Source organism: Daphnia pulicaria, chromosome 11 (assembly GCF_021234035.1).
Source record: "Daphnia pulicaria isolate SC F1-1A chromosome 11, SC_F0-13Bv2, whole genome shotgun sequence".
Taxonomy (NCBI): domain Eukaryota; kingdom Metazoa; phylum Arthropoda; class Branchiopoda; order Diplostraca; family Daphniidae; genus Daphnia; species Daphnia pulicaria.
This window is the reverse complement of record NC_060923.1, coordinates 480,889-507,350: the sequence shown is the minus strand read 5'-3', so window position 1 is coordinate 507,350 and position 26,462 is coordinate 480,889. Positions and strand designations below refer to the sequence as shown.

General features: G+C 51.6%; 1 protein-coding gene across 2 annotated transcripts; it reads left to right on the top strand.

The window, feature by feature from the left end:
• Window positions 1-265: 265 nt before the first annotated feature.
• On the top strand, window positions 266-25,950 carry LOC124315862 (unconventional myosin-XVIIIa-like). 2 transcript variants are annotated; one of them, XM_046781573.1, is made up of 22 exons: window positions 266-390; window positions 1,097-2,327; window positions 2,477-2,660; window positions 3,769-3,903; window positions 12,718-13,110; window positions 13,186-13,864; window positions 13,967-15,072; window positions 15,180-15,326; window positions 15,482-15,715; window positions 18,174-18,302; window positions 18,381-18,524; window positions 18,657-18,746; window positions 21,538-21,657; window positions 21,732-22,295; window positions 23,154-23,303; window positions 23,379-23,544; window positions 23,631-24,046; window positions 24,120-24,266; window positions 24,371-24,508; window positions 24,639-24,973; window positions 25,044-25,193; window positions 25,305-25,950. In XM_046781573.1, exons 2-22 carry the CDS (start codon window positions 1,108-1,110, stop codon window positions 25,342-25,344), a joined length of 6,687 nt encoding a protein of 2,228 aa, XP_046637529.1. In that variant the 5' UTR covers window positions 266-390; window positions 1,097-1,107; the 3' UTR covers window positions 25,345-25,950. The 2 variants fall into 2 exon arrangements, with proteins under 2 accessions (XP_046637529.1, XP_046637530.1); XM_046781574.1 differs by lacking the exons at window positions 266-390; window positions 1,097-2,327; window positions 2,477-2,660; window positions 3,769-3,903 and adding an exon at window positions 7,228-9,382.
• The last annotated feature ends 512 nt before the right edge of the window (window positions 25,951-26,462 follow it).

Here is a 26,462-nt window from a genome sequence, read left to right as displayed (position 1 = left end):
GTTTCGGATTCAATGCGCTGAGTCATTTGAATTTCAAGTTTTGTCTCCCTTTCTCAGTCTAAAACAGCGAGCCGTTTTGTTTCTCGAGACCCTCGAACCAATACAAGTTGTCAAGGATTACCGAAGAAAAACAGCGATGCATGTCATTTGAAATTGATTGTTGGCTAGTTTGAAAGCCCGCCCGCGAAATCAACAGAAACCAGTTCGCCACCTAGCGGTCGAAATAGAAATCTCTCGCCGCATTCCTGGTGACCAGACTGAGGCGCCTGTCATTTACGTCGACTCGGCCGAGACCTCTGCAGACGTCAAGCATTTGCTGGCGCCTAAAACTCATCAAACGCTTTCAAGTGAAATAGTTTGATTCCTTTCCACTGTTCGATGAGCTTTCAGGTGAGTCGTGCATTTGTTTACAGTCGGCCCTGACCATCTCTGACGGCGTTTCTCGGTGGATTTGCTTGGCATTCGACACGGAAGAGCAAGGGCCCTCGCAACAAGCCGTCGACCCTGTGTGGTGCTAGTTGGAACGGGTTCTCTCTTACCTAAATTCCATCTAAAATGTTGACTCATTAGCGTCCCGAATAGGTGTAGCCACGATTCCCCCTGGGCCTCGCTTCTCTGGCTCTGCTGTGATTGCCAAGTGCAAGCCCTGGCCATTTCTCATTCGCAAACTCCTGTGACGATGTCAAAACAACAAGCAGAAGGCCTCTCACTCTCTCTCCGAAGGCTTGGTCAATTCTCCCATGACCCGTTGCCAATGCAGTGAAGGAATGGGGGGAGAGAGAGAGAGAGACGTCTGTGAAATGTGCACATCAAGTTTCGATAATTGAAAGCCCACATGCAATGGCCAAGTTTTGAGGGTTTGTGAGACGTGAAAAGAGTTCCATGAACCTGCCAACCTCCCCCGTAATCAGTTTGAGGTTTCCTTAGCTCCTTCCTGCCTATTCTGGCTGCTCATGTTTCTTGTGGTTTCCCGATAAATGCCAACATCCTACACTGGCATGTGTGTCTGTGTCTGTGTGTGTGCATTGTGTTGACCATCGATGTAATGTTTCTTTCTTTTATTCTCTTTTTTTTCCATTGTTGTTTGCATGTGCAGGACTGGCCGCCATGTTCAGCTTTATGAAGAAGGACAAGGCGGACAAGAGGGAGAAAAAGGAGAGAAAAGAAACGAAAAAGCCTCCGACCAAAGATGCTGCTGCTGCCTCCCTTTTCCACCAGCAGTCGTCATCTGGCAGCGGAAGTGGCGGGGTGGTGTACGGAGCATCTGCCGCCGCCGGATCCTCATCGGCCAACGTCGACAAGCTGACGGCCGACGAGCTGCTGCGATTGGACGAAGTCAGACGGAGTCTCAAGATCCGCACGCGCCGCAAAGAGAAGGAGAAACTGCCCAGCGGCATCACGGCCGACTACACGGCCCATTTGGGTCTCCACTTGGTGGACGGCGGCCACGCCTCATCCGGACCCTGGCCGGAACTGCCACACAGTCCCATCAGCGACGGGGGCAGTTGCACCAGCGACGGGACGCCCAGTTTGAATTCCCTGACGTCGACGACAACAACGACGGCCATGATGATGATGAAACAGGAGACGTTGTCGGTTTCCTCCCCCATGCCCGTGCCGCCGGCCCGTGGGATCCTCAAGGGCAAGTCCTCGTACGGCCTGGAGTCTCCGCCGCTGCTGGAACTGGACGACGACAACAAATTGGTGGAGAACACGTTGAAAAACGAGTTGATTATTTACGAGAAGCCACCGGCTGTGTTGGGGGCCAAGAAATTGCTCTCGAGTCCGTCGGCTGCGGCCCAGCTGCTGCTGCTGCCTCCCCCTCTGCCCAAGTCACAGCCTCCGTCGTCGTCTGCCAATGGGCAGCTGGGCTTTCAGCGGGCGAGGGCAGCAGCAGGAGGAGGAATGCAAACAGAAGAAGAAGACGCGTTTACTTATAGCAGCCCGCGACCACATTTGGCACCGCTGGATGCGGCCACAGCTGCTGCCATCGCCGCCGCTGCCGGTCTCGTTCCGGCCGACAATTCCAGGCCGCCATCTGCCGCCACTGCCAAACCCACGACGACGACGACGGTGGTGGCAGCGGTCAAGGTTTTATGGAGCGAACCTCCTGGTGAAGGCTCTGGCTGGCTGGATCGCATCAAAACCCACAAGAGTCTCCATTCTTCCTCCTCATCCTCTTCATCTTCCCTGCCTCTTCCTGCTCTCGTTGAGCCGGCCCTGCCCGAACCCAGAGATCTGACGCTGCAGCGCAAAGAGACGGGCGATTTTGGTTTCTCGCTCCGGCGGAGCGTCGTGGTCGAGCGGTCGCCCAACGATCCGTCCAGGTATTAAAAATAATATCTTCTCGTTATGATTGCTGCGGGGGCGTTAATGACGGGCTCGACCCCGTTTCCCCCATTGATTTCCTCCTCCTCCCCCGCCCGTCTGATATAATAATTTAAAAAATGTCCGTTTGTTTGTTTGTTAATTTTAGGAATTCGGTCAAGAGGACGGTGATTTTCGCCGAGCCGGTGACTGGCAACACGAACAAGCAATTGGATGCGGCTCTTTTGCCCGGCGACCGGCTCCTGGAAGTCAACGGTCAAAACGTTCAGAACACGAACCGCGAGGACATCATCGACATCATTCGGAATTCAGGATCCACCGTCACGCTCAAGGTTGTCCACGGCCTTTATTTTCTAAATGTTTTATTATTTTCATTGATTTACGGCTCCTTATCTCTTTTTTTATTTTTTTATTTTTTCTTTCATTACGTTTTACGATTATGACTTGAATTTCAATTTAAACGATTGCGCCTTGGCCGTTCATTGGGGTAGATAAGGTTAGATGGCGCTAGGGATTAACTTTGATGGCGCATTCCCGGAGCTTACCTGGGCTAATAGACCAACCAGTTTTGTGTAGTTTTTTTGGTGGGGTGGGAGACGATCATGTCCAACCAGAGAAAGGCCACAACGGAAAAGAAGAGAAAGAAATTTTATTTTTTTACAAGCGAGTAGTAATGTGGCCGGCAGCGTGCGTCACGTACTGCATAATCATTACGGGGCAGGATGCGACTGTACGCGTGATTTATGGCCGCGTGATTTATTTTCACGTTTTTGAATGCGGCCGCTCGCGCCAGCTCAAACGTCTCGAGCCTCTTGGCCTTGCGTGAAACATTCTGCCCGCCCGTCCTGCCCGTCTCTCCTTGGCAGTTGAGTAGAACCGAACCAAAAACACCTGTGGCGATGGCGGCGGCGTGCCGATTATCGCACGAAGCCTTTAATCCGCTGCCACGCCACGACCCGATTAATCTCAGCTTGCCCAATGTTTGACTAATCGCCAAAAGTCAAAACGCCTGTGAAAACGGGCCAGCCCGTTGCGAAACGGTTTCACGGGGCGACGGCAGCAGTTGCGAAACGACCAAAACGAGTCGCTCACGACGCCGACTGAAACAAATAAATAAACGACGACCGCCGAATTTAAAAAGCGAACGCGAACCAAAAAGAGAAGAAAAAAAAATGACCTATTCCTAAATCGGTTCGTGTGTGGCATTTGATTCAGTCACGATCCCGTCCAAACCAGTTTTTTGTTTTATTTCTTTTTTTGTTATCTTGAATTTAAATAAAAATTAAATGCCGGTGGGAGAAACTGGTCGTGTCGTCGTCGGACGTCTCAGATATAAAGTGGCGGCGTTGCTGTTGTTGTTGTTGTTGTGTCTTTTTTTATTGTCTCGATTTATATTCGATGATTTGAATTTTTTGGGGGGGTTTTGTTTTAACGACACAGGTGCAGCCCGTGGCCGAATTGGTGGAGTTATCACGCCGCTGGGCGGCCGACGGCCGTCAAATTCGCCTCAACGACGTCATCGCTAAAGGTGGCACGTTGCGCCGCACCGGATCCTTACGCCACCGCCATACAAAGGTAAACGACAATCGGCTACTACTTGTTCTTCTATTCTATCCAGTTCTTTTGAATCTTCTTCTTCTTCTTTGCGGTCCGTCGAGAGTTGCCCGTCATAATCGTCCACTCCCTAAACGGTCACCATCTTGTTCCTTTTGTTGTTGTCTAAAGCGGCCGAACAAACAACTTTTTTGTTTTCCTTTTTCTTTTAAAAAAAAATGGGAAAAATGGCGAATGAGAAAATATAAGAGAGAGACGGAATGACGTGGACTTGTTGCGTGTCTGCGGTCCGTGTCGTCCGACTCTCTTTGGTCAGCCGATTATTGGGTCGTAAAACGACGAAATGGACTTGTGGGCCTTTGTGTGTCGCACAATAACAACTGGGCAGGAGGAGGACAATTGTCGTAAAAAGAAGTGCCTGGTCAGCAGAGATGACGACGATGATGATGATGTGTCGTCTTGTGTAAACCAAAGTTGTCCAGTTTTCCTCTTTTTTCTTCTTATCAAATTTATTCGAGCGGAGAATAAAAGAAGAAGAAAGAGAATAAAAGAAAAATGTGCTGATGACTTGTGAAGTGAGGGAGGGAATACATAATGCATCCGCCGTCTCTTTCTTTTGATCCTCGTGATTCCGGCGGCCATTGACGAGTCTCCTCCTGCCAGCCTTTTCTCTTTTCTCTGTAGTGTTTGGGGAGTTTGGGGTCGGATTTTTCCATATTTTAATGAAATGGCCGACGAGTTTCGATGCAGCACCCAACAATCTGTCGATTGATTCAACGCTGTGCGCGCAGCTCCATCTTCTTTTATGGGCCGCCTGTCTCTCCTCCTCCGAATCGGGAAGAAACAAAATAAAACAAAACAAAAAAGGGGGTGCGGTCAATTCCCTCCCGGAAGAAAAAGGAAAAAAAAATCTTTAGGAGAAAATTTTTCGACTTTCAGGTTTGACGTATCGATCGAAGCTTCTTCACTTGTATACCGACTGCATGTGCCATGATGATGATGATTATTTCGACTTTCTTTTTCTCTCTCTGCGTGTGACTCATTGGCAGTCATCAGTCAATTGGAGTTGTCACATTTGCTGGCCGAAACTGTTTGCTGTCAACTGGAAAACGAACGAGCCAAAAAGAGATTGGAGACCCAGTTGACATTGTTCTCGTTTGAGATTGTCCTGTTCTGCCGATGTTGGTTGGTTTGTTTATTCGAGTCGCCTTGACCATCTCATCGAGAAATGTTGTCTCTTTTTTCGGATGACCATATTTGCCGGGATTGGAGCGAGGACTCGATCCCAATTTCGATCCCCTTCCACCATAAAGTAAAAAACGTGTTTCTTTTCTAGTAGCAGCGACTTGAGAGAGATCCGATGGAGCGATAGGCATTCGCCGAGCATTTAACCCAAAAAGTGCGCACTCGCCGAGACGGAGAGAGAAAGAAAAAATGATTTGATTTTGCATATTCTCAAATGACTCTGGCCTGTTATTCTCTTTCTCTCTCTCTCTTCGTGTGTGTGTCCTGACGGCCTTGACCAGGCCGAGAGCAAAACAATGGAAGGAGAATGGCGTAGGAGGCGGTCGTTGTTATTACAGCATCCATCTCTCCGGCAAATAGAAAAGAGCCTCAGACCAAGTACAGCCAGTGAGACGAGGTACAACAACAACAACAACTCTGTCGGGTGATTGGCAAAAACGCGACCTCTCTTCTCTCTCTCTCCATATTTTCCACTTTTTTTTTCTTCTTCTTCTATCCCGTAAGTCGTGAACACACGACGGATCAAAACGGCCTTGCATTGCTGGCCCAACTCTCTCTCTCTCTCTCGGATCGATCGCACCATCTATGGGCAAGCGAAAAATCGTTTGGGAAATTTTTCGACTACCCGCGTCGTCAGTTTTTTTCTCTACTCGGTTCAAATCGTCGCTGAAAATGGCCTCAATTAAATGGCCCCGCATGCCACTCTCTCTCTCTTTCTCTGTCCGTCCGTTCAATTGCTCCTTTTGATTTCGGCTTCAGATGAAAAAGTGACGGACAAACGTCGTCAGATTGTCCACCACTCGCAAGGTCATAGTGGCTGTTGTTGCGCAACGACGCCGGGGCTGAATCGGCCGCCGTAAATGGCCCGGGCCGACCGTAACTCACACACCAACGGCCAGCCGGCCGGCTTTGGTCAGCATCTTTTGCCCATATTATTCTGATTTCTCCTCTCTCTTTTTTTCTTCTTGTTTCTCGATTCCGAATTCGTGTCCGGCTGAATAATAATCGACTGGTGGAATAATATCGTCCCGAATGGCCGAATGGACGACCCCCTCAACCACCCAAAAATGGTCGTCGTCTTTTTCTTATTCAAAACATTTTGTGCTGGCCATTTTTGGCGCATTCAACCAACTAACAAAATGACGAATAGAATAAATAATCAGAAGAAGATTCGGTTTTCTTGGTCAAACGTTTTAAATCACAAACGGACGGTGATCTTTTTCGTCGATTCCACTTTTTTTGTTTTCTCTCATCTTTGAGTTAAATGTGGAAGAAGAAGAAGGACGGGCAGACGCCCTTTTTTCTCTTTATCTTTTCTGGTTGTGTTGCTATTGGCGAGGCGTGTTCCTCTCTATCCTCTTCTTCTCACCTGTTTCTGCCGGATGAATTGCCCATCGCCTTTTCTTCTTCTTTTACAAAAAGTCGTCAGCTCGAGAGAGAAATAGAGAAACACCTGCTGCTGCTGCTGTTGCTGCTGGCCCGCGTTTGTGATTGTCCATCACGCCATTTCTGCTTATCCTTGGAAATGGCGTCGTCGTTTTGCTATTTTATCTCTTTTATTTTTCTCGGATTTTATTTAAAAATTGAAGCGCACGGACGGGCGAGCAAACACGTCCGTTTCGTCCACCAAAAAACAAACAAAAAGGCAAACACGATTTGGGGGGGAGAGATTTGTTATCATCGCCTCCCCTTAATTCGTCCCCCATTTGTATGTAGTTGTAGTTGTTGCCTTCAGTTATTGCTGCTGTTGTTGTCTGTTGTTATCTCGTTGGATGACGTGCCACAGTCCCTCGCCGGTATCATCATCTATAAATAAAATCATTCCGGTGGACTTTTGGACGATTTCGACAGCTGCTGCTCCCGTCCAGTTGAGTTCATTGTCGATTCGGGTTTTGTTTGTGCAATTTGATTTGTTTTTGAGAAGGTGACGTTGTTTTTTTCCTCCTCCCAGTCCAGTTGGGCTGGCCGGCTGGCCGCTGCTGCTGCTGCCCGGTGGCTGAGCAGCGCCACCACAGGCCGCCCGTTTTTCTTGTCCACCTGCAACCAACCACTCGGCAGGCAGGGACAGGGAGGGATAGGGAGAGAGAGACGTGAGAGAGTCGAGTCTAGTCACGACCGAGACGCGGCCGTGTCCTGTTAGTCTTGCGCCAACCGCCCGACCGAGTGGTACTACCCCACCCACTCTCTCTTTTCTTCTATTCTCTTCTCTTCTTTGATTTGATTTCATTTCATTTTGTAGATTTTTATTTCCAGTCGTAATTTTTTGTTTCTATTTTGTAAAATCGTTTTCTTTCTTTTACGGGTGCGTGCGACTTTTGTTTTGTTGTTTCTGTGTCAAATCGGGGCCGGTCGTTTTGTGCTCCGCTGCGCTGCGTTTATTTTGGGCCGTTTCTCTCTGTGTGTGTGTGTCGGTGGTTCGGTTCGCACGCGACCAATTCGGGACAATTGCAAGAAAAAGAAGATCGTCGTCGTGGATCATTGGGCCCGGAATTGATTGCAGCATCCGACAGTTACGACACACGTGTGTGTCTATATGTGCGGAGGGGTGCCGATGAGTCAGTTGGTGTGAGCCCCGTCCATCCAGTTGTTGCCACACACACAGCACCACAAACAGGTGGGCAAGAAATGACGCTCACCTCCGCCCAAGACAAAACCCCAACAACCGACACACAAACGCCCAAATAGGAAAAACTAAAACGACTGGCCCGGCCATCCGATCGGCCATCCTTCCATCGGAAAAGTTAAAAGTAAGAACAAGTTGAACAACATAAAAAAAAATAAATAAAAACGTGAGAAAATGGCGAAATCGTCGTCGTCGTCGATGGAAATGCATTTCCGCTCGTCGCTTCGTGACGCGGCCAACAACAAGTCGCCGCCGTGCAAACTCCACCGCGGATGCAGTGGCCACCTGCACGGCCAAGGAGTTTTAAAGGTCAAATCCAAAGTCGATCCGCCGCCCTGCCACAGGAGCCTGGCCACCGCCAGAGACTCGAGATCGTCCAGCCGTTCGCCCGTCTGCTACGACAGGGGAGTCGTCCCAGGCTACGAACTGCACCGCGGTTACAACAACCACCACAGCAGCCGGGAGACGGACGGGGGCGGCGGCCGAATGTCGTCCAATTCCTACGCCTACAACAACCACAACAACAGCAGCAGCCGGGAGACGGACGACAGTTGCTACAACAGCAGCAGCGACGTCGAGTCGTCGCCCGTCAGGAAAAAGTCGATGCTGGGACTGGGAAAAGTCTTGCCGGCCCCGGCCTCGGCCGAATGCAAATCGATCCTGCCGCCGCGCTCACCGCCCAAATTCCTGGCCTTTTCCAACCGCTCCCTGTCATCGTCCACTTGCTCGTCGGACCAGTCGTCGTCGTCCAGGTACTCGGGCAGCACTCCCTCGCCCGGCATCTACGACTACCCGTCGTACAGCAACCCGCTGCAGTGGCCGTTGGCTGCGGCCGCCTCGTCCGGCCTCTACCTGGAGGAGGTGAGCGAAGAACTGGACGACGACCTTGACCAATGGTCGGACCACCAGCACAACAACAACAACAACAGACGGCCGAGTCCTAGTCCGAGTCCGTGCTCCACTTTGGCCTCGTCCACTTATGAGTCTTCAATAGATCAAGGCCGTCGACTGGCAATGTCACCGCACCAGCTGAGACACTCGACCCCCAATCGGTCGCCATACACGGAGAGAAATCGCCCGTCCATTTCCAGCAGCAGCGGCCCAGCAACCACCACCACTAAGAAGGCGACGCCGTCAATGCTAAGGAGGTCGACCCTTAACAGCAACAACAACAACAATGGATCGCACAACAAAGGAGCGAACAGCAGCAACGGCCTGGACAGCGGCGTCGGTGGGAAGAAGAAATCGGCCGAGAGAATCGCAGCGACGCCGTTGATGAAGAACAAACGGGTGGCCGATTTGGCCAAAAGTGGAGGCCAGTCGTCGCCATCGTCGAGATGCTCGTCTCCTTCGCTGTCGCGACAAAACTCGGCCGGCAGTTCGTCCAGGAGTTCCTTGGTCAGCCAAAGGTCGACCCTGGACACTCTGCCGAAACGGCCGTCGCTGACGGCGTCTGGCAATCAGAAACAGCGGACGGTGGCGGTGGTGGCGGCCAAACCCAAATCTTCTTCTTCATCTTCGTCTGCGGCCATTAAGAAAACGGGCGGCCCAAATCGAAATTCGGGATCCAGCCAACAGCCGCCCACTCCCCAAGCCCAAAAGGAGGAGGAATCGAATGAGTCTGACCAGGAGGTAGTAGAAATAGAAGATGAAATTGACTTGGTTTTTATCCTCGTCTTTCTTTTGTTTTTTGGGGTTTTCTCTTCTCGTTTAAATTGTTGTCGGTTGTTGAAGAGTTCCGCCCTCCATCGAGTCGTCGATTGTTGATTGGCCAAGTTGTTGTTGGTTGTTTGTTTGTTTTTTCGTTGCTTGGCTCGCGACGGGTGGCCTGATTTGATGTCTCTGATTTCCTTATCGAGTCAAAAGTCAAAACAAACGGAGAAAAATTTGCCTTTTGCCCGTTGCGTTTGTTGCAACTCTTTTGTCTTTTGGGGCCGTTGATGATGATGAAAGATGATGATGATGATGGGCTGTGCAGTGGAGATTGGCAGCGGTGGTGGTCTCGGTCCAGCGGCCGGCCCTTCATCATCAACTTCCCTCAATCCAACCAAGAAAAAGCCGAAACGGGACCGAATGAATGGCGGAGCGAATTAAAGTTTTTTCCTGCCTGAGGTGACGGTGAGATATCGGCTGGAATGAAAAGAGAAAGAGAAAAGGGATATGCAAATGGAACGAGCGCCTCATCATCCCGACGACGACAGCGACGACTACGACGCAATTTCGACTTTTGTCGACTCGTCGTCACACGCAAATGCGTCAATTTGCCGTTCGCTTTTATTCCACGTTCCGCCGACGCCCAAAAGAAACAAAAAGAAAAAAACGTTTTTTTTTTGGGTTTTGTTTCTTTTGTTTCGTTTCAATTTTCTCCCGACTGCCGAGTTCACCGACGGCCCCACTTTACAAGTACATTGGCTGCCCGCCTTTGTCTTGACGTCGGCCGTTTTTTCGGCATTGGAAAAGTTAATTTCCTTTTGTTTTTGCACCGGCCCTTTTTTTGTTTTGTTTCTTTTGTTTTTCTTTTGGTTATGCCAAGACACGGACGCCCGTCTCTTTTTCTTCTTTTGGCCTTTTCAAACGAACGAACGAACGAACGAAAAGGATGTGAGACTAACGCGTCCTGACGGAAGACGGTGAGGGGGGGGGGGGGAGGAGGGAGTGGGAGGGACCACCCAACGATGCCCATCATCGTTGGCCAGCCAAAGACTCTTTACGTGGTTTTTCTTTGGTTGGCCTTGTTAAGGGCACCGACGGTCGACGTGCCGTGAAAACGGCCAGCAAAAGAAAGAAATTACAACCGGGACGAGAATTGTGGGAAAAATCAACTGACAGGAAATGCAACTCGGAAGAAAAGAAGAAAAGAAGAAAAAAGAGATTTTTCACTTTTTTTCTGTTTTTCTGTCGGTTGTTGTCGACCCCTACGGCGGCACGGCCCTGCCCAGCCGGCCGCCCGTCTCCTATGCACAACATCAACATCCCCTCAATGTAATGCAGTACAACACACACACAACTAGACACGACAGAAAATGCACGTTTTACTCGTTTGGAATGAGAGGGTCCAGTTGGGGCGAGTTGTGTGCAGGTGGTGCAGGTTTTGATGGTAGTCGTCGTCGTTCACCCCCTCGAGCTCTTTTACTTCTCCTCCTCTGCCTCTGCCACCGGTGGCTCGTGACTTTTTCCCCCTTTTTTCCCTTTTTGTTTTTAATTCCTTCGACTTCGGCTTCTCAGTTTCCCAGTCGGAGCCAAATGGAAATGAAGAATCGACGCGGTCGTGCCGATTGCTGGGCTGCTGGCCAAGGGTGGGGTACTCCTTTCTTATTGGTTCAAGTGGGTGGATGAGGGGTTGAAGGGTAGAGATGATGGGCCCAGTGGTACCTACGTAATTGTACGACGTACTCAACAACCCGCCAGAGTCAACAGGAAGCGCCGTCGACTTTGATTCCAGTCGTGACGTTTTATTTTTCGTGTCTTGCGGCGGAATGTTTTCCCTTTGATTTTTATTGCGGGTAGTGCGTAGTAGTAGTAGTACATCCCGCCCGAGTCCATTAGAGCCGATGGAATTGCCCCCGTGAGTTTTTGTCCAGGGGAATTTTTCTTCTTTTCTCGGTGTTGTTGTTGTTGTTTTTGACGTTGTCGTCGGGAGCGAGTCAACGGACGACGCGAGAGGGGGGGGGGGGGAAGTTGATAATTAAAAAAAGGAGGGAAAAAAGGCGACGAGCCGGCGGCTATGAGTCTCAGAAAGACACACGCGGGTGCTGCGGGATTGCGGGCGAGTTGAGGAGGGACGACGACGAGCAGACCACCGGCAGGTGAGCGCGGATGAGATTCTTTTTTGATTCGTCAAGAAAAGGAAAAGGAGAGAGAGAGAAAGGGGAATGAGACTTTTTGAGTTGGTGAATGGAATGGATGAAAAGAAAAAGAAGAAGATGATGATGGAGAGAGAGAAAGAGAGAAGACCTTCGAACAGGCAGAGAAGAAGAAGAACTTTCGATTGAGATTTTTATGGGTGACCCACTGCCAGATCATTCTACTTTTCCTCCCTTTTTGGGATTCCTTTTGACTTTTTATTCCCCGTCTATTTTGGGTGTTGAATGTGACGGGCATCGCCATTTTCCATTTCGTCTCTTGTGTCAACGCGACTGTCGCCCCCCTCCTTTTTTGGGCGTCGGTGCCACTTTCGCCACCCATTGACGACTCAAACGACGACTCAAACGACGACAATGGGCTGCTGTCTCTCCTCATTGTGTTGGCACGACAATGCGCCACTTGTGTCGCTCCCCCCTTTCACCTTTCCTTTTAGTTTTCCCTTTTGAGAGAATTCAGAAAAAAAGCGACAAGCGACTTTTCTCCTTTTTTCCTCCTTTTGGGTGTGGGTTGCCCCTCATCTCTTCTTTGGTGTCGAATTTTGGTTCTTTGGTTGACACAGCCATGGAAAGTGATGCCACTTCTCTTTCTGAGCTTCTTGTGTCTGCCAACCGGTGGGCGTTGTCGTGAGTGCCAGTTAAGAGCCACCACCGCAGCGGCGGCGACTGGCTCCTGACGCAACTCAAACAGGGTGGGAGATGTGGGTGGTGATAGAGTCGAGTGGAGAGTGGAGAGTGGAGTGGGGGCTACAACTACAAAGCCAAGTTCATTACGAGTTGCGTGAACAAATGCAAGTCGTGGCGTGTTCTTGATTTTTTGACTTTTTGTTCACTTTTTTACCTGTTTGGGATGGGTGGGATGTAGGAGGGGTTGGGTTTTCCTTGCTGGAATGAACGTGCAATCAAGTTCTTGATTCTCACGACTGGGGCGCCTCAGCCAATAACAATCTCATTATCAGATTGTCGTTTGACATGTTGCAAGTTCAGTCAAGACGAAAATGATCAAGATCAATCGAAAGAGACGGGCGGGAGAGGCATATCATTAACATTAACTGGACACATTGAATTAATTCATTTGCATTTTTTACGTTTGACCAATGATCGCAGGCCAAATCGGATGACGAATTGACCAAGGAGAAGGAATGGATCGAGTCTAGCAGAGTTTGGCTCCAGCACAAGGACGGATTCACCTCGGCCCGGCTCCACCCCACCATCGGCATCGGCAATGGCGGCGAGGAACCGGTCGAGGAGGAGGGACGGGTCCGGCTCAAGTTGGACGCCACCGGCGAACTCGTGTCGGTCGACGAGGACGAGGTCGTCAAAGCCAATCCGCCGCAGTTCGACCTGGCCGAAGATTTGGCCCAGTTGCGACACCTCAACGAGGCCTCGCTCCTCCACACGTTGCGCTGCCGCTACGCCGCCAGTTTACCGCACACCTACGCCGGCCAAAGTCTCGTCGTCATCAATCCCGTCACACCTCTGGCCGTCTACTCTGAACGGGTAAACTTATACATCCATGAAAATGGATTTCATCATCATTTTTAATTTCCAATTTCTTTCTTGTTGGTACGGCAGATGATCCAGCTGTTCCGCGGATGCAAAGCCGAGGACATGCCGCCGCACATTTACTCGTCGGCCCAGTCGGCCTACCGTTCCATGTTGGCCACTCGCTGCGACCAATCGCTCATCTTCGTCGGGCGCAGCGGGTCCGGCAAGTCGCACAACTTCCGCAATTCCCTCCACTACCTCTGCCTGGCCGCCGGCTGCCCGTCCAAAATCATCACCGTCGAAAAGCTCAACTCCATTTTCCTCCTGCTGGAAGCCTTCGGCAACTGCCGCACGGCCCTCAACACCAACGCCACCCGATTCACCAACATCTTCTCCCTGGACTTTGACCAGTCGGGACAAATCGCGGCCGCATCCATCCAGGTGCTGATGCCGGAGCGGGAGCGAGTAACACGCCGGCCCGATGGCGAACCTTCGTTCAACGTCTTTTACGAGCTGGTGGCCGGCGCCACGGGCGAGCTCAGACGCTACTTGCAGCTGGACAGTGTCAGCGGTGGCGGCTCTAACGCCGAGCCGTGCGCCTACATGACGCCGCTCCAGTCGGCCGAGGATCGCCAAAAGGCGGCCGTCAGTTACGCCCGTCTCGTCGCAGCTCTGGAATCTTTGGGCGTTGCCGAAACCGATAGTCGATGCATCTGGTCCATCTTGGCTGCCATCTACCATCTGGGTGTGGCCGGAGCCATGCGAGGTAGTACAACACTTGAGAAATATGGAAATTTTTAAAATAGTTATCGACTCATTAACACCTGGAAACTTTTTTTTTCTTTTTTTGATTTCATTTGCCCGGCAGGTGTTAGCAACAACAAGATCGTTTTCGCCCGACCGGCTGCCGCCCAGCGGGCCGCCATCCTTTTGGGAATTGGATCCCTGGAAGAACTGGCCCAGTTGGCCTTTTACGCCACGCCCGTCCAGGGCGCCATGATGAACGGCCGCTCGTCTTTCCGCACAGGCTCGCCCGTCCACAACGCCGACGGCGCCAAATTGTCGATGGTCGACAAACACCTGGATCCGTCCGAGGCCCTGGAAGGTTTCGCCCAGGGTCTCTACGTCGAAGCCTTTAGCGCTTTGGTGGCTCTCATCAACCGGTCCATCTCGTCGACGGCGCGGACCATCAGCTCCATCGTGGCCGTCGACACTCCTGGATTCCAGAATCCGGCCACCACCACCACCTCGACGTCGACGACGTCGTCGAAGGCGGCCACTTTCCAGGACCTGTGTCACAACTACACGCAGGAGCGTCTGCAGCTGCTCTTCCACGACACGCACATCACGGCCCAGCTCAACCGCTACGCTCAAGAGCACATCGACATCACCCTGGAAGGCGGAACCGGAGAGGAGGAAATGCCCTCGCCCGAGCCGCTGGTCGACCTGCTGGACAGGGCGCCGCAGAGCGCCGTCGCCCGCGCCCAATCGGCCACCAATTTGCGCGACGTTGAGCGACGAGGTTTCCTCTGGCTCCTGGACGACGAGGCCCTGGTCAGCACCACCAGCGAAGACGAACTGCTGGACAAGCTGTCGGCCATGTACAACGACCGGGTCTTTGAGAAACTCTTTACTCGGCCGGAAGGGACCGCCGGCTCCCGGAAGCAGTTGATGATCCACCACGGCCAGGGGACCAACAGCGTCCTGTACGACCTGGACGGCTGGCTGAAATCGGCCCGCGAGATGCCGACCACCCGCAACGCGGCCCTGGCCCTGACGGAGTCGACCAAGGAGGAAATGGCGTCGCTGTTCCGCTCGTGTCGCGGCCCTCTGCCGACGACGGTCAGCGGCTCGGTGGCCGGCATCGAAGGAAGCCAGTCACTGCGCAGGGCGTCGAGCATCCGACGCACTTTCACCTCCGGCACGGCCGGCATCAAGCGCAAATCGCTGGCCCTCCAGTTGAAGTTTCAAGTGGTCAGTTTTTTCTTTGGGATTTTTGGGATTTATTTTGTTATGTATCGATTTTGGCATTTGGCAAATAATTGGATTTGTTTTTTTGTTTTTTTCGTCCAAAAATGTAGGACGGGCTGATTGAGACGTTGCGCCGGACCAAGGCTCGTTTCGTTTATTGCTTTATCCCCAACCACCGGGCCGGTTTGGTGGACCTGAGTTCATCGACTTTCTCCGCCAACGACGACTCCCTTCAAGTGCCTCTGCTCCGCTCCCAGGTCTGTACAAATACCGAAACAAAACAAAATATCACAAATCAATCAAAATAAGCTGCTGCTGCTGCCCGGCCAACAAAAGGGACCCATGAAAAGGCATCGAATGACATTTTCTGCCCGTTTGTTTTTCTTTTTCTTTTTAAATTTCGGATTTGCAGCTGCGCGGATCTGAATTGCTTCCAGCCATCCGGCTGTACAGGCAAGGCTATCCGGATTACATGCCGCTTGGCGAATTTGTTCGCCGCTTCAACGTGTTGGTGCCACCGGATGCGTTGCCGGCCTCCCTCCTGACCGGACTCAACAGCTCGACGGCCAGCGAGAAACAAGCGGCCGAGATTCTTTTGCTTCACATCGACATGGAACGCTCGTCCTACCGTCTCGGCCTCAGTCAGGTGAGAGAGTCCAGTTGTGGCCGTCTGTTTTCTTTTTCCTTTTTTGGTTTGCGACCGCGGAAGCTGGGCAATTGTGAGGATATCAGACAAGGGGTCCATTAAAATGGGTTGGCCGTCGGTCCGTGTCCAAGTTGTCTGTTTGACTGTTTTGGAGTTAACGGAATTCCGGCGTCCATCGGCTCATCATCGTCAATTGCCTTTGTGATTGTGCGGTCGCATCCAATTCGGCCGGACAATTGATTGGCCGTCGTCTCTCTAATGGCGTTTTATTTTAAATGCCCTACGCCTAGTGGCTGGCTGGCTGGCTGGCCGGCCCTGGATGGGGTGGTCCAGCTGACAAAAATGGTAATGGAGCGTCGAATAACGTTGCGTCCATCCGTGACGTCCATTTTCTCTGGCGATTGACGAGTTTGAGAAGAGAAAAAAGAGAAACGACGGACGGAGATGGCCCGTTTTACTTTTCGGTTGTTTTGTGTTTATTTGTCCGTCTGTCGAGTTTGTTTCCATTTCCAAACTTTCGAATGAATGAAGGGGCCAATCGACAATCGACAATGGCTGTCTGAATCGTCTGCTGGGAAATGGGCGAATGGATTGCGATCCGGTTGACTAGCGGCCTTCCGGCTGACGCTGGTGGTGGTGGACATTAGTGTCACCCCGTTCCTCAATTTGAACGGCTCCTCCAATGACGTCATCCGCACGAGTGGAGCCGAAATGTGTGGCCGGTGCTGTCGGTCCGTACACCAAACACAAGAAATGGGCGATGGAAATGACGCGGAAAAAAGGATCCAGCCAAACGCCAGCCGGTTAGCGTCAGGCCAGCTCGAGTAGTGACGGACAACAATGGCCGAGTCGATTGCAGTTAGTCCAGCCCGCCCATTTCGTGATTGGCTTTTCTCACTTTTGCTTCTCTTTTGAGGCGAACAATTGGGAGGGGAAGAGAAAAGAAAGAAGAAGAAAAAGTTCCCACGTTGGCGCCCGTGAAGTCCAGTGAAGTCGTCCGGTCGACAACCCTTTCCTGGTGGCCGCTCACTCCACCACCACCACCACCACCACCAGCCGCCAGTAGTCGTTGTGCAAAAGAGAGAGAGAAACAAACAGCAGCAGCAGCCGGGCATTAAACGGAACGTGGCAACTACCTGTGGGGAGGGTACGTTACACAGTCGTGTGTCCAGTGCTGGGCAGCAGCCAGCAGAGTGCCCTTGAGGGCTGGAGGAAATGTGGAATTCGTACAGGAGGAGGAAAGAAATTAATGAGCCGCGACAAGGTGGAAGAAGAAAAAGAAGAAGAAGAGAACGGCCAGCGCGGCCCTGGTCACTTATTCGCCCAGTGTCGGATGGAATCGCCGATAGACAAGACGCGTCACCGTGTGCGCCGTGTGCCCAGTTTCTTCTTCTGCCCTCCTCCAGTTTGCATTGCCCCGTTTTGAAGAGCCGGAAGAGTTGAGCCGCCAGGGAAGATGAGGATCTCGACGTCCAGTTGGAACTTGACGGGCAATCCCATCCACGACCGCCGTCATCAATCGATGGAAATGGAACACAACCGCAAGGCCAGGGAAAAGGATCGCGGCGCCAGTACTACTCCGACGGTCGATCCGCTGGATTTGGCTCCGGCCGTGGCCGATCGGATCAAGGCCTTTGAGGATTTGATCCGTCGCTCCAGCCGGTTCGACGCCGCCTCCGCCAACGAGGACGACGAGAACGCGGGCAACAATCGGAAGAAGCGGAGCCAGTCGTGCCCGGCTCGCAACGGAATGCCCAACTCGGTCGACAGTCGATCCCTTCAATTGACGTTCCAGCAGGACCAGCAGACGACGATTCCGCACAAGCCACTTTTGCGACGCACCGGCCTGCTGGACCACAGCAGCGGCCGCAACAGCAGCAGCCATTTGAGTTTGTTTACGTGTGGCAGTTCGTCGTCCGGTTACACGTCGACGACTCCGCCCAGTCCCGAGCCGGAATTGTCGCCCAACCGCTACATTTTCTTGATGGCCCAGCCGGCCATTTCGGGCTGTTTCGACAAAGACGACGGACACGACGACGGGCAAGAAGAAGAGCTGGAAGACGAGGACAAGCAAATTGAGCTGGAAATCTTTAGCCGCCATCCGTCGAATGCGAGTCAGGCCGGTCAGATGGACCGTCGACTCTTCTCCGCCACCTCGAGCGACGACGAGGCGGACGTGGACGAGGAGGACATGGACGACATCCGCTGGAGCGACTTGGAGAGCGAAATGGATTTGGACCAAGTGGTCGACATTCTCATTCAATCGAAAACCTCCAACGAGGTTAGACTAGACGGACGGCCCCACACTTCCTGGGCGAATTTCTTTCCCCCCCACCTCCCTGGGATTATTTCAATTTGTTTTCTTCTTCTTTCGTTCTTTGATTGTTTTTATGGCAAACTTTTCTGTTTGTGAATTAATTCATTCATAATTGGAATTTTGGTTTGGTTTGCTTCACAGGTTTTCTTCCGGCCGGGTGTCTTGTCTCAACTGGAAGACCAGCGGGACGAGAAAATCACGAACCGCGTCATCAAATTCCAGGCCCAATGTCGCGGCTTCCTGGCCCGCAAACGCCTCAGCAAACTCAAGGTGAGCTGAATTGGACAAAAGAAAATGATTGAATTTTTGGTCTGACTAATTTCTTGGCTGTTGTGTGTGTTTTGGCAGGTGCAAGATGTTGCCATCCGCTGCATCCAGCGCAACGTGCGCAAACTGCAGGCCGTCCGAGTGTGGCCGTGGTGGCGCCTGATGCTCCGCTTGTCTCCTCTGCTCAACGTTCACCGGACCGAAGAGGAGCTCAAAGCGAGAACGGTAATTGAATGGCTGTGGGCAGGGCCAGGCCGGCGCTAATTGCTATTGTGCTGGCCATTGCCGTTGCCCACGGTGTCATTTCACATCATTCTGATTCCTTTTCTTCCCTTTTTGTTTGGCTGATTGACGCAGGAGGAAGCCGAGAGTCTGCGCAGTAGAGTCACCGCTCTTGAAAAAGAGCGAGCCGATCTCAAATACGTCGCCGATCGACTTGAAACCAAGGTAGTACACTAGTCATTCATTCACCGTTAAATCAACTACTTCCCCCCACCCCAACCCCAACCTCAAATCACTCGACAGTCGCTACCAACTAGCGCCGCTTTCCGGCTGACCGGGGACTGGCTGCTGGCCAGCCATGAATCCATCCCGGTTCGAAATGGAAATGTTTTAAAAAAAGGGCGACGACAAACTGGCAACCTGGGTCACATCTTTCTTTTTTCCCCCATGTTTCTTTGGGGGTTGGAATGGTTCGAATTTTCCCGCTTAGAAAATAGCCCGCCGGCCGCGCTGTGGTACACGACAACCAAAACAACAACATCTCGATCATCCCTGGTTGGGGCGGTTGGGGGGGGGGGGGGGGGATTCTTCTTTTTTCTTGTCACCGTCCCAAAGCGGAAATATCATGTCGCCCGCCCTCCTTGATAGGCCGCGTCTCACATCAATTCACATCCCACTAGAATGTCCTCTTCCTCTTCTTCCCCTTTAGAAAAATAAATAAAAACTCCAAAAAAGCGGAATGCTTCCACCCCGCCGTCCGCCCAGGGGGAAACGCTTGTAAATGTCGTTTGAAATGTCGTGAGAAAATGCGCTGAGCTCTGCACTTTGCCCGTCTCGTCAGAGAAGAAGGTGGAAAGAAAGAAAAATGAAAAGAGGGACGATGAAGAGCAGCAGCAGCCAGTGAGTGAGAGAGAAAGACCTGACACCTATAAATAGGGACCTTGCACCGCACAGTCAGTTGGGGTGAGGGACCGGGCAGGAGCGGCCGGAAAAAGGGACGACCAACAAGAAGAACAAAAAAGACGGGCAACGTCATCGCCACAGCAACGCAACGCAAAGTGGAGTTGAACGCCAGCCAATTCCGCACGTACACAAAAACAGAAAACTTTTTCTCTTTTCTTTTCTTCACTGGCGTTTCTCTCATTCCTCCTCGTCCATCCAGGACATCTTTGTAGCGGCTTGGCGTGCGCCTCTTTGCCCGTGTGTGTGTGTTTGTGTCGTCGTCGTCCAGGGCCCAGGCCCCTTTTAGTTGTTGCCCATGACTCGTGCCGTTCAAAGGTCTTTTCTCTCCTATTCTTTCCCCCCTTTCTCCTCCTCGGTTTGCATTTTGTGAATATTTCGCAGTGTGTGGTGTCTCTTGGTTTTGCCCTCCCTACCCCCCCACAACGAATTCCGGCGTAGGTATTGGCCCCGCCCATTTAATCGCATTTCCGCCAAATCAAATCGCATCGGCCGCCGCCGCTCCTGCCTCGACGATGAGCTCCTTGTCGTCGCACTTGTCGTCCAAACGTCGACTGGAAATCCAGGCCCAGCGCGACCACAGCCAGACGCAACTCTCGCTGGCCCTCTCGCCCGTCCTCACTTCCGGCTATTACAGCGAGACCCTCTCGCAGTCCGTCTCGGCCAGGCGATCCTCGTCCCATTCGTCCCACCAGCAGCAAAATCGACGCTCCACTCCGCCGCCGGCCCCACTGTCCGCCCGTGACGAAGGAGTCGTCATCCAGGCCGGCATGAGCTTCGTCCTGGGACACAAGGCCGTCCGATCGGCTTCCGTCTCGGCCATTGGACCAGTGGGCAGTGGCCAGCGCCCCAGTCGCTCCTCGACCACCACCACTTCAGCCGCTGCTACCACCGGCATCCGCCAACACTTTCGTCCGCTTCCGGCCCACACGATGGCCGACACGACGTCGTCGCTGCTGACGCGGGCCATTCGCGACTTCCTGGGCCGCACCGACCACGTCATGAACGAGTGGAAACATTTGGGCAAAGACGGCCCGGGAGGAGTGCAGCGTTCACGCTCGTCGACCCGATCCTACGTGCCACCCCGCTCCAGTGGCCAGCAGCAGCAGCGTCGCTTCTCTGCCCGCTCCCTGTCCAGCAGCCGCTACTCGTCGTCGGAGAGTCCGTCGTCGGGTGGAGCGGGCGGCGTCAACGAGTTCGTGGTGGTGAACGGCCCGTTTTCGCGAGTGCCCAGTTTCCAGTCGGTCCGATCGACGGCTGACACGGACTTTGGCTCCTGCCAAGATCTCAATGACTACGACGAGGTTTCCACTTTCATCTTCCCACCCATCCGCCCGTTTCATTTTTTTTGTCGGTTGTTGTTGTTGCCTGTTTGTCCGTCCCTGTTGTTTTTCTGGTTGTTTAAAAGTCGAATCGTTTGACACGCTCGGCTGGTGGTCGTTGATCCCCCCGGCCCGTCCGCTGCTGTGAGATTCACGATCTCTGCGGGATGTTTCTCGATGATCGGCCTCACGCTTCGTTAGTCTCCGTGTGTAAAAATTCCTTTCCCCTTCCCCCCTAACAACGACTAGGGCCTCCCTCCCTCCTGTTCTTAAAAATAGGCACCAGGGAAATGGAATTGAAAAGTAGAAAAGAAGAAAAGAAAAAGGAGGAAAGAAGAAGAAAATCCAATAAAAATCGGCCCGATCCGCCCGCCCACCCACGAGAGAGAAAGAACGTGAACGACGACACACCGACTGCCGATATGATTGCACGCGCGCGTGTGTGTAGTTTTGTAACCAACCAAAAAAAATGTTGTAGTTGCAATAGTTGCTCAACTTGACTTTTGCCCAACCAGCCTCTTCCTGGCTCCTGGCTCCTGGCTCCTTGCCCTTTTCCACTTGATCCCAGTGTGATTCCTAGTTGTTGCTCGTTCCTCTTTTGTTTCCTTTTTTTCGTGAATCTTGTTGCATTTTCGCCGGGAAAATGCGGGCGAAAAAAGCTGAGCGTTGGTTGTTGGCTTGCGGCTGTAAAAATAAACGCTGACGATGTTTTTGTTGTTTGTTTTTCCCAACAGGTCAGCGAATTGACTGCCGACTTGGCCGAGGAACACTCGACCGCAATCTTGGCCACGGAACGTCTCGAAGCCGAAACGGCCCAACGGATGAAGCTGGACAAGGATTTCAGCGAGTTGGAAGTACAGTTTTTTGTCATTCATTTGTCTAATTCATTCAACTTACGTCATTTTATTTGATTTAATTTGATTTAAAGGCGAAATTCCGCAAACTGTCTGGCGACCACGAGAAGATGGAAATGGAAGTGTTGCTGAACCGGTCGGCCGGCCTCAACGGCAGCGGCGGCGGCGGCAGCGAGTACAACATGATGATGAGCGGAGCTGAAGACGACGATGAGGAAGATGACGGGCAGCCCAACGTGTTCCGTCAAAAGTGCGAGCGTCTGTCGCGCGAGCTGGAGCTGGCCAAGCAGCGACTGGCCCAGCAGCACGAGGACGACCTGGAGCAGACGGTGACGCTCAAGAAGCAGCTGGAGAAGAAACTCAACGACGCCTACGAGGAGGTGGAGGAGCAGCGCCAAGTGGTGGCCCAGTGGAAGCGCAAGTCGCAGCGGCTGGCCGCCGAGCTGAGTGACACGCGGCTCCTGCACGAAGACCAGACCAACCGCAACGCCGTCCTCGAGAAGAAGCAGCGCAAGTTCGACACGGAGTTGCAGCTCCTGCACGACGAGCTGCGTCAGGAGCGGGGCAACAAGGAGCGGGCCATGAGGGATCGCGACGCCGCCATCACCGACAAACTCACCTCCGAACAGACACTCCAGGTCATCATCTTCTTTATTTCTCTCTGACACACATTTACAACAGCAGCCACTTTGGCATTTCAGACATTAGACTGTTGTTGTTGTTGTTGTTGTGGGCGTGTCAACCTCATTTTTTGTGGGGGGGGAATGAAAAAAGAGACGGACCGGTTGTTGCTGACGGCTCGTATGGCATTGCCCAAGAGTTTTTCCCACTTGAGAGAATGGACGTCGGCATCGGGCCTCGTAGAGCCCAACTGGAGAGCAGCACTACAGCCGACATTCCGAGGTCGAGTGCCACGGACATGATCAGACATAACACGTGTCAGCCAGCCAGAACAACATGAAGGGCAGAAACTACTTTGAATTGAACAAGTGAGAGAGGGAAACGAGTAGCCGAGGCTAATAAAGAAGGTATGCCGATCGGCTCCTTTTTTGGCTCGACTCGCAGTGTACCCACGGTCAGCCCCTGGGGGTGTTTCTTGCGGTACCTGACAACCAAACAGATAGGCCCTGCTCCTCCTGCCCTGTTGGTTGTTGTCGAAGAATCACAAGAGGGGGGAGGTGGGAAGAGGGGGAAAAACACACACACACAACTGGGCAATCCCCCACGAGTTCACAGGGGGTGGAATTCAGTTGGCTTCAGACGTTTGGAGGTTTAAGGGTGACGCGCTCAACTGTTGTAGTAGTCGGTTGTGTGTTGTTCCTGCTGGTGACACAACGGTTGCGTCTCGTTTGTTTGTTGTCTCTGTGCCACCACCACACATCATGCCTCAGTTTTACGTAGGAATAATAATGCTCGACGATTCTTTTTCCTCGCCTTTGGCCTTGACTCGTTGAATATTTAATAACGTTATTTGCGTTTTCCTCTTTCCCATGCAGAGTGTGCAGCTCGATTTGGAGATGAGGGGCGAACGGTTGGCAGCCCTCACCAAGGAATTGGACGAAATGACCACAGAAGGTCGATCCGATGCTGACATGACCGCCCTCAGAAGAGCCAAACACGAACTCGAGATGAAAGTCAAAGATCAGGTGAGATCTCTCTTCTCATTGCATACGATGGAAGTGTGCAGCAATCACCAACTTGTCGTTTTGTGTGTTTTTCAGGAGGAGGAACTTGACGAATTGGCTGGCCAAGTCCAGTTGCTGGAGTCTGCCAGGCTGCGACTTGAAATGGCCATGGAGCAGATGAGGAAGGAGAACAAGAAGGAGCTGGCCCAGAGGGAGGAGGAGATGGAGGACACTCGCTGCAGTGCCCAGAAGAAAGTCAAAGGTGTGTGCACACACTCACTGCGAGTCAACAGACATGACTCGCTCCCTTTACACAACCACTTTTATTTTGTTTTGTTGACATGACAGCGTTGGAGGCCCAGTTGGAGAGCGAGCATGAGGAGAGAACACTACTGGTCAGGGAGAAGCACGAACTGGAACGCCAGCTGCTCTCCATGGCCCAGCACGCGGCTCACGCAGCCGACGACGACACGATCCACAAGCTGAAACGCGACCTGAAACGCACCAAGGCCTTGCTGAAAGACGCCCACAGCCAATTGGAACGCTGCAGATCCGAGACGCCCAGCAAAGTCCTGCTGAGGCAGTTGAAAAATCAGCTGGAAGACTCGGAATTCGCCCGCACGGCCGCAGTCAAGGGTCGCCAACACGCCGAGCAAGAATTGCTCGAGGCCCAGCAGCAGCTGGACGAAGCGTTGAGACTGCGAGGTGAAACGGAAGACAAGTACTTGAGCTGCAACAGGGAGCGCAGCAATTATCAGAGTCAAGTCAGTTTTACCCCCCACCCATTCGTTCGCTGGATCAGATGAAATCAATTTAACTTTCAAAATCCATTTGCAGGTGGATGATTTAGAAGTGGAGTTGAACGAAGTGATGCGCAAGTACAAAGCTGCCGTGGCTCAACTCAGCGTTGACCAAATCACCCTTCAGGATCAGACTGCTCAACTGATGACCCTGGAACACGAGAAATCCACACTCAAGGAACAGGTACGACCGGTTTTGGGGCCTTCCCTCTCGCTCCATGGCATATAATCGTTTCGTTCTTATTTATCTTATTTTATTTATTTATTTTTGAACGGCTGAATCCACAGGTGGCCGAACTGAGCGCCCGACTCGAGTGCCTGGAGATTGACACAAAGTCGGTCCATACCCAGAAACGTATGGAATTGAAAGTCAAGGAACTGGAATCGAGAGTCGAACTGGAGCAGACGTCCAAGTCACGATTGGAGGTGAATAATGTCGTGATTGAACAAACAGCCGGCACCATTTTTGACATTTCCAAGCCGACTGACCTGTTTTTTTTCCTTCTCTTAACACAAAATTTTTTGTTTGTTTTTTCCCTCTTTTTTCGTCATTTAGACGCAAGTGTCACGACTGAAGGAAATGTTGGATAAGAGCAACCTGGAATTGGATTCGCTGCGCTGCAAGGAGCAACTGTCGCAGGAGAGCAGCAAACGCCTGCAGCGGCAGTTGCGTGACGTTCGCGAGGAGTTGACGGGGTCGGAGCAGAGAGACGCCGACACGTCGCAGCAATTGCGGGAATTTGAGCAACGCATCGAACTGCTGGAATCGGAGAACGCCACGCTGGTCAAGGATTTGTCGCTGGCCCTGCGCCGCATCGAAGACCTCCAGGTCGCCATGCAAGGCGAAATGGACACGTCCGATTCGGATCAAGACCCCCATTCTGTCGACAGGTTCGATTATTATTTCCCTAAATTAAAACTTTGGTTCATTTGGCTAATTCTTTTCTTTCAAATTGGGCAGCGACAGCGATGACGATTCAGACACGTCGTTCCACACATTCCTCAGTCAACGCAAGTACGGCAGTACTTCCGGTGTCAGTTCGGCCTCGGATGCCCGCCGCCAGTCGCCTACAGGTCTCGACAGTCCGTCCAGTAGTCGCGTTGATTTGACGTAAGCGAAAAACATTCTTTCTGACCATCCGGTCCAGCATGACCCCATTCCATTATCATTTTTTATTTGTTTTCCTATTGTGATTTGACATTTCGTTTTGTTTTTTCATAGGTCGTCGCTAGATAAACCAGAAGACGAATCTGTGGCGTAAACAAATGGGAAAAAGAGCGTCGCATCGGCCACATTTACCCGTATAATATAATAATTATAATATTATGGAATAATTTAGTTATTTACTTTCCCTCCTTGTTTCCCCCCTCCTCACTATCCTTTCCACCTTAACTGCCTTTTTTCAACTAGCGTCACTACGTGTGTATATATAATTAATTAATTATCGATGGGACAACTCGTTCTTCTCTTTATCCACCATCCGCCTTGATTAGCTTCATCGTTGATAGATTAACCTTGTTGGTCTTGTCGCCATTTTCTCTTCTAATTTTTCCCTCCCTTTATTTTTTTTGTTTCCTCTTGCACCTTTGTTGCTCCAGTATTCAGTTATTATTATTATTCATTATTCAACCAGCTGCCAATCAGCAATTCTGCCCCTTTCCTTCCCTAACCCAACACTTATGATTATTTGATCCGTGTATGATAGACAGACTTGCTCATACAAAACAAATTAATATAACGAAATCCCCCAACCCCAATCCCCCACCCCATACAAAAGTAAGAAAATAAATCCCGATTTTTTCTTTTATATCCTCTTGTTGTTTCAACGGTACCAAGAAAAAGAAATACAAACCAATCTAATATTTGATTGACGCGGCGGTTTCGCCTGGCATTCTTGAACGTCTCGGATACATCAGCACCTCTCATGTGCCCTGAAATTGGTATGAAGTTGATCCAATCGGCCATGAGACGATATGAAGTAACAAGAGTACAGAGTCTGTACTTGATCAGAGGGGGTTGTTGAGCTGTGTGGGAAACCGGGTGGAATTCTACTGTCGACATAATCCATCTGGCGGCTGCGACCAATACTTCATGTACGACTACCATAAATTTTTGATGATTACTTGGTGCAGTCTGCATAGTGAACTATTGGTCTCTGATGGCGCGCCAGTACGTTCCCTACCACACGTTCTTTTATTTGACTTGCATTTGTGATTTTTCACTAGCCCGGTCGAATTTTAGCTGCGTGACGATAAAGAAAAATCCCAAACAACTTATCTATTATCGCTTTTATCCTGTCTCTTGGTTTGTGATTCTTTTTTCTGTATAAAAAGTAAACATTTAAAAAAAAGTCTACCGGAACCGGAGCATTAATTAAGA